General features: G+C 35.0%; 1 protein-coding gene across 4 annotated transcripts in view; it reads right to left on the bottom strand.

Annotated features, from left to right (window-relative positions):
• Positions 1-4,755, bottom strand: part of CASD1 (CAS1 domain sialic acid O acetyltransferase 1) — a 24,768-nt gene extending 20,013 nt beyond the window's left edge. Inside the window, exons 1-3 of one of the 4 annotated variants that reach the window (XR_014896530.1) lie at positions 4,657-4,748; positions 3,812-3,932; positions 2,163-2,207 (exon numbers count right to left, since the gene is read on the bottom strand). Coding sequence is in view for 2 of the 4 variants with exons in the window: in XM_085310520.1 (XP_085166646.1) it covers positions 2,163-2,207; positions 3,812-3,932; positions 4,657-4,679 (189 nt within the window). In the remaining 2 variants the exon portion in view is untranslated. Of the gene's footprint in view, positions 1-1,020; positions 1,229-2,162; positions 2,208-2,306; positions 2,455-3,811; positions 3,933-4,656 lie in introns of those variants that run through there. The other 3 variants (XM_085310520.1, XM_085310519.1, XM_085310518.1) reach the window with 3 other exon arrangements.
• Between the last annotated feature and the right edge of the window lie 1,732 nt (positions 4,756-6,487).

The following is a 6,487-nucleotide window of genomic DNA, read 5'->3' as shown; positions in this document are numbered from 1 at the left end:
ACTCATGCTTGTAGGTGCTAATGTTTGTTTGCAAGGGGAATTAAAAAATAAAACAAAACTTTGTTCTCTTAAAAAAAAAAGAAGATATTTCAATTTGCAGTTCAGAAGCCAGGATTTCACTGAGAAGGTGACTCTAGCTTCTGCCAAGTGTGATGTTCTGTTCTCCAATACTATCAGGGCTAAAATCAAGTTTGCATCTGTAACTTATTTATTCCAACCTGCTTTTTGTTCTATTTCCCACAGCTTTTACCAACAGATCTTTTCCCAGAATTTTACAGAAAAATAATGAGATTGTAAATTTGAGATTAGGATTTTCAAACTATAAGAAACCCTAACATTTAACACTACCACTTCATAAATAGTTAGCCATTTAAATCTTATGGTGTCATGGACATTTAATGCGTTACCTACTGACTCCTTTTTTCAGATGTTGTGATTAATCCACAGCTTTCAYCTAGAAAGATAATCTATACTTTGGCCAGTGCTATTATGTCTCCCAGGTAAAGCCAGAGGATTACACAGCATCTAGCTACTACCTTAAACACTGAAGTACCAAAAGGATTACAAGATCACATCAAAGTGAAATGGAAAGGATTCCCTTTGTAAAAATAATTGCAAGGAAACTTCATAGCAGAATGCAGGAACCCTACTAGCAGAAAGGAAACATCTCTATATTCCATCTACACAGACCTAAAGATTTTAGTAGTTCACTTGAGACACACTCTTAATTTGCTACTTGATAGGAATCTGTGTGAGATCCAGCAGCCATCTGCATGGTCTGGAGGACAGAAGGTCAGTATTATGAACACAAAGGACAAAATTGAAYTGGCAACTTGGTCCCCAGTGACCTTCTCCTTTGTCAGTCAAATATTTTCCACTCTCAGATTACTAGTTTGGAGCCTTTCTGAATGTGAATATTCAGCTACCACACGAATAGTATCGACAGTAATATGGTATCAAATACGAGGAAGCAGAGTTTTGTTCTTGGAGCAGGAAAGTAGGAATATAATTCTTAATTACCCTGACATCTCCCAGACGCCCAAATCTGCCATCTCAAATCTTGCTGGTTAGACACCTATCCAGGATTAAAGAGTTTAAAAAGATACAGAGCTGAGTCAGGCTAAGCCAATATAAATCTGGACTTCTTCATCCTCTTCCTCCTGCCTCCTCCTTTTCAGCACTCAGATGTCCACATGATGAATCCCATCAGATCTGACTGAAAATGAACCTGACAAGATAAATTTTCAGCTGGATCAACTCCTAAATCAGTCCACTCTATAGCTACAGGACTACAGTGCAACACAGGAACATACTGTTCAGGGCAGAAGAGTGAGACAAAAGCTCAGTAGGCTTAAACTACCATGGGATCACACCCTAAATTTTATTGAGTAGCCTAAATCTTCTCTATGTGCCCAAACAGGTACTCAAAACTCACTCACAGACAGCTGAGCAAGTACACTGCTTATCTGGTTTTCATGAACAGAGAACGAGTTGTCTTCAGGGGATAAACAAATATATGACTAGCAGAGTCCTAGCATTGCTGACAGCCAGTACGGGAAGCAAAGAAAGCTACTGAGGACACCTTTGCAATTGCTGGGGCAGARCAGAATGGAGTTCCCCATGCATTTTGTTTTCTTTTTTTAAAAATATCCACATTGTATCAACACTGTGGTTATTTTGTTATGCAGTAACAAAATATTCTTTCTAAGGAAGGAATAGGTGCTGGGGTGATACAGGGAGCTCAATGGCAATTACAGCAATTASCACTCCGAGTAAGATAACCCCAGATATATATTCTTAGAGTTGTAAAAGAGTAAACTTCCCATTGAAAGTTATTCTTGGGAAGGTCAAATTATAAGATTTAGGAAAAAAAAAGAAGTTATACCCAGTACTTCCAGAGCTCCAGTTGAAAGCTACCATAGAATACTCAAAGCTAAAAGTCTCTCAAAGAATCCTGTCCAAAATGTAACACATTAAGATATAGTTTGATATATTTTGCTGAAGATTTCTAAAGGATGTTGATTCTTCTCACACTTCTTTTGACCACTACAACACCTGCRGAAATGTGAAAAACTCCAGCTCTGACTGCAATTTGGATTACATTGTATACAATTATATATCCATTATTATGGCTTGCAATTTAATGCCAGATAAAAGCTTACCACTTTAATTGAAGCCGATTTATCTTCAAAAGGAATGTTTCCATGCTGTCAAAAAAATGCAAAACATTAAAAACCAAGAAACAACCTTTCAGAAGAAAAGAAAATTATATTCATATGTCAACTTGACRTTACCAGAAGATTTACCTTTGCTAGAAAGAATTTTTCTTGTACAGACTTGTCAGTATACCCATGCAAAATGTTGATGTTATTTTCTTGATAAAACATGCTACTCTCAGAGATGGTWTTTTTCCTGGTAGAATTACATCCAAAGTCTGAAATGTTTTCTATTCACTTTGTTACAAAGGTATCATTACAAAATTTCCCACATTTTCTGCCCCAAAAGAGAAAAACTGKGACCTTTTCTTTTTTTCTTACCTTTTGTACACTTCCTTGTCCTAGCATTTCTTTTCATATACCTACATTCTTTGTAAACAACAGTTGAAACAGTTGTAATTAAAGAATAAAAAAAAATCAGTTCAGGTAGAAATAAAGCCTGCAATGTATCATTCAGTTTGTTGAATGAAAAGATTATAAGAAATTATAGTAGAAGTAGTCAGATACCCTTCACTRCAGATTAAGGTATCTGTAGTTAAGATACCTACAGATCTTAATGGTAGGTAAGTTTTGACTATATTAAGACTATATACAATATTACTTTCAATGCTGGTCCAAAAGGACAAGTATATTTCTCTCACAGAAATTGAGATCTTCATTTCTTAAATATTTTACAAAAGATACCTCTCAGCTTGAAATCAGTTATACCACTCTAACACCTCAAAGATGCTTAACTCGCTCCCACTTTCGGGTAGCGACTTTTMTCTAACCAACAGATCAGAACAGTTAACTCAAACTAACATCTTTTTTTGACAAGTGAAACATGCCTGCACACTGCCTATTAGATATACTGCCAGCTTGTGCTTCTAAACCACAGAAGTACTAATTGACAGATCTAATCTAAAGTTGAAAGTGAAACGTGTCTTTTCCCTTGCCTATGTACATAAATCCACAAAGGAAAAACCTAAGAAGTATGATACATCAAAAGAAATTAACATTTTGTTCAAAGAARTACATACCTAAATACTTTCTTACTGTTTCCACCCACCAAGCTGTAGTTCCTATTGCATTTTGTGAAATTCAAACTGCTTTTCAGCAGCTGTAAAACAGACAGGTAAAACTGGAAGCTGTTTTTAGTTTCAGCCTCAAGTTAGACCTGGAAATCACTCAATGCCCCAAGGATTTTTATAGACAGATTAGGTCAGCAATTTAATTGACATATAAAATGACAAATTATAAGCTATGAATTACTACTGGCTAAAAACACAGAGTGAATAATCACTTCTCATCAAGAAGCCAAATATGAAGGACAAGCTGCTATGAGACAACTCAACTTCATTAATTCATTCCCAGACTGCTGCAAGCTTTCTCTAAAGCTTTCTTGTCCACTTCTCAGACTGCCAATCATTTCATTAATACCCAAACAATTATCTTGGCCTAGTCTTGTTCTTCTCCAAAACACCTTTTTGTCGTTCTTCTTCCTGATTCCTAGCCTGCAAACAGTGTAATTTCTTGCTTTTTTGAAGTCTGGAGAAGAGTTAAGAGGCAAATTGGGAGGAAATAAACAAAAATAACAACAAAAACAGCTCTCTTACCTTATTTCCTTCTTCTTTGACTTGAGGATTTATGAGTTTTATAAATGAATAAAACAGCTGTCGAATTCTAGAATCTCCTATAAATGCAATATGTTTGTCTATAAGGCAATTTTTTGCTTCACTGTAAAAACAAAACAACAACATGTATTTCAGAGAAATTTGTACTATTTTATGGAAAAGTCTTGGAAGAAATCTATAGAGCAATACAGAAATATAAGGAACAGTAAATCCATTTTAAAACATGCCAAATTAATTAAAAATGAAAAATAATTTGCATACAAATGAAAATGAACTCTCCTGCTAATGTGATTAGRCAGGCTTTCCCATTACATGGTGCTAGAAACAAAGGAGTTTCAAAATGGTAATACACACTCTAATTTTGAAAAATAAAGTTCTCTTACTAGTGTTAATTAAAAAACAAGGTGACTAGTAATTTTATTGATAGTTGTTTGACAGAATTCTTCAGGAGATAATTACTTTTACTATATATTTAGCTACTTGGGATTCTAAAAATAATTACAGTATTTTCCCTCAACAATATGAAAGCGACATACAAAGTTTTGCAGTCTCTTGCATGATCTTGTGGTTCTCCAAAACAATTATTAGTAATATTGCCACTAGCATTTATTTGTACTTTAGCAAATAAACTCAACTATGATGAGCATTGTAGACAAATATATTAACTACAATGAAAAAGCTTTCTTCTGATAAATGGTACATTTTGGAGTAATTCTAGAGAATCAGCTCTAATGTGAAAAACATGAGACTGCAATAACTAAAACCGCAGTCTAAAAACCATTTGTCTTTCCAAGCAAATGAAAATCCAAAACTAAGAATTTCCTTACCTATTTTTGTACTTGTGCATCATACAGCTGTGGGGCTGCCATACTTTTTCTCCAAGAAATCTCCCACTGGACAGAAGATACTCGCATGTGTCATCACCTTTGAAGTGTTACATTAAGATTAGAATTCNAAAAAAAAAAAAAAGTTAAAACAGCATTCTGCTGCATTTTAAAAACACCCTGCCAATATCTGAAACACACAAGAATCCCAGTAATAGTAACCAAATTTAACTTACTGTAAGAACACCTCGCACAAGTTTTCTGCAAATAGTCCTGTTGCTTATACCACATCTCTCCAAAACATTCCTCTAACCCACAAAATGATAGGGTCAAATTTCTGCTGTTGGAAAGATGCTGGAATAGCATTTGTGACTGCAGAAYAAAACATGCCAATCCACTGTGCTACCTATTATTCAAGAGTATACTAGTATAAAATAAAGAAATTAACTCTTAAAAAYAATAATCTTCTACAAAGAATTAGCATACGCTGTGTCTTGTATAGATATGAATCCTAAAATGAGGTTTGCAAGAAGGTCTATTACATCTCCCTTTTTTTAAAGCATATATACCACCTTAGAGAACCTGAAATTAAATGCTACATTACTACACAAAAATAGTTTTACACAAGAACTCTGAATTGCAGCTACCTTTTCTAGTCTAGAAGTTGCACGTTAAATACGATTGATCACCTTGCAGGTGGTAATTTTTCAGGTCATTTTAAGCTCATTAACCTCAGCTATGAAATCAGCGGCTGTCAGCTTTCAATAGACTCCGCATCAGATTCCCCTGTGCTATAAACTCAAGGCAGGCAAAGCTGCTTGYCCCGAGAGGAACTGCCCTCCAGCATTTTTGTCATACTTGGCATTTCAGACCATGACAAACAGGAAAACTGTGGTAAACGAAACGGCAATTACCTACGGTGGCTTGTGCAGAAACAATGTACCACAAAACCCCTACTTAGTATTTTCTGCGAAATCTTAACTTGATTACACTCAATGGCGAATTTCCCTTTAATTCAGTGAAATCTGTGTTAATTCTAAAGAATGCGGCTTTTTCCACCCACTCTTCAGGGCTACTGTAAACCACAAATAAGAAGAAAGAGACACTTGCTGACTATTCCAACTATTAAGACAAAATCTGAAGCTTTATGTAGAATTGTCAATTAATTCAGGTGAACAGGGAGTGATGGAGGTAGTGTGAGGTCTGAGGGAACAGGAATTTAAAAGGCACTGCTGACATCAAATGAGACCCAAGCTCACAATCCTAAAAGATCAATGTTACAGTAAAATTTTTAGGAAAAAGAAGAGACAGAACCATGATAGCACACACCATGAGCTTAAACAAAGCCTTCTACATGTCCAAAACCCAACGAAGAGGATAGAGGAGAAAAAGATACCCCGGTAAGGCTTTTTATGCAACATTCTGATATGAAAACCTAAGTGTTGACCATAGTCAAAGCTAAGATAGCCTGATAAACAGCATGAGAGTTGKTTTTTTTTATTATTATTATTTTAAATAAAGCAATGTTGGAATTCTGAGGGAAGCAGTTCTGCAGATGCATTAGTACTTCCGCACAGAATGCAAAAAAATGACTATTTTGTGATAAAAGGAATCAAGTTATTTGAAAAAAATGCAAGAAAAAAAAGGTGGGAAAAAAACTAATTGCAAAGGTACTCTGCTAAAGAGGCCATGCCTCTAAATCCCCCCCCCCCTTTTTTTTTTTTTTTTTTTTTTTTTTTTTTTTTTTTTTTTTAATTTGAGGATATTTTTGTTCAACAGGTATTCAAAGCTGCATGATCTTTACTTCTCATTCTTCTTTACAGGAAGAAAATAT

The sequence above is a fragment of the Rhea americana genome, unplaced genomic scaffold, assembly GCF_003343005.1.
Source record: "Rhea americana isolate MKP2758 unplaced genomic scaffold, rheAme1 scaffold_32, whole genome shotgun sequence".
NCBI classification, from domain to species: domain Eukaryota; kingdom Metazoa; phylum Chordata; class Aves; order Rheiformes; family Rheidae; genus Rhea; species Rhea americana.
This window is presented reverse-complemented; position numbering and strand designations above follow the sequence as displayed.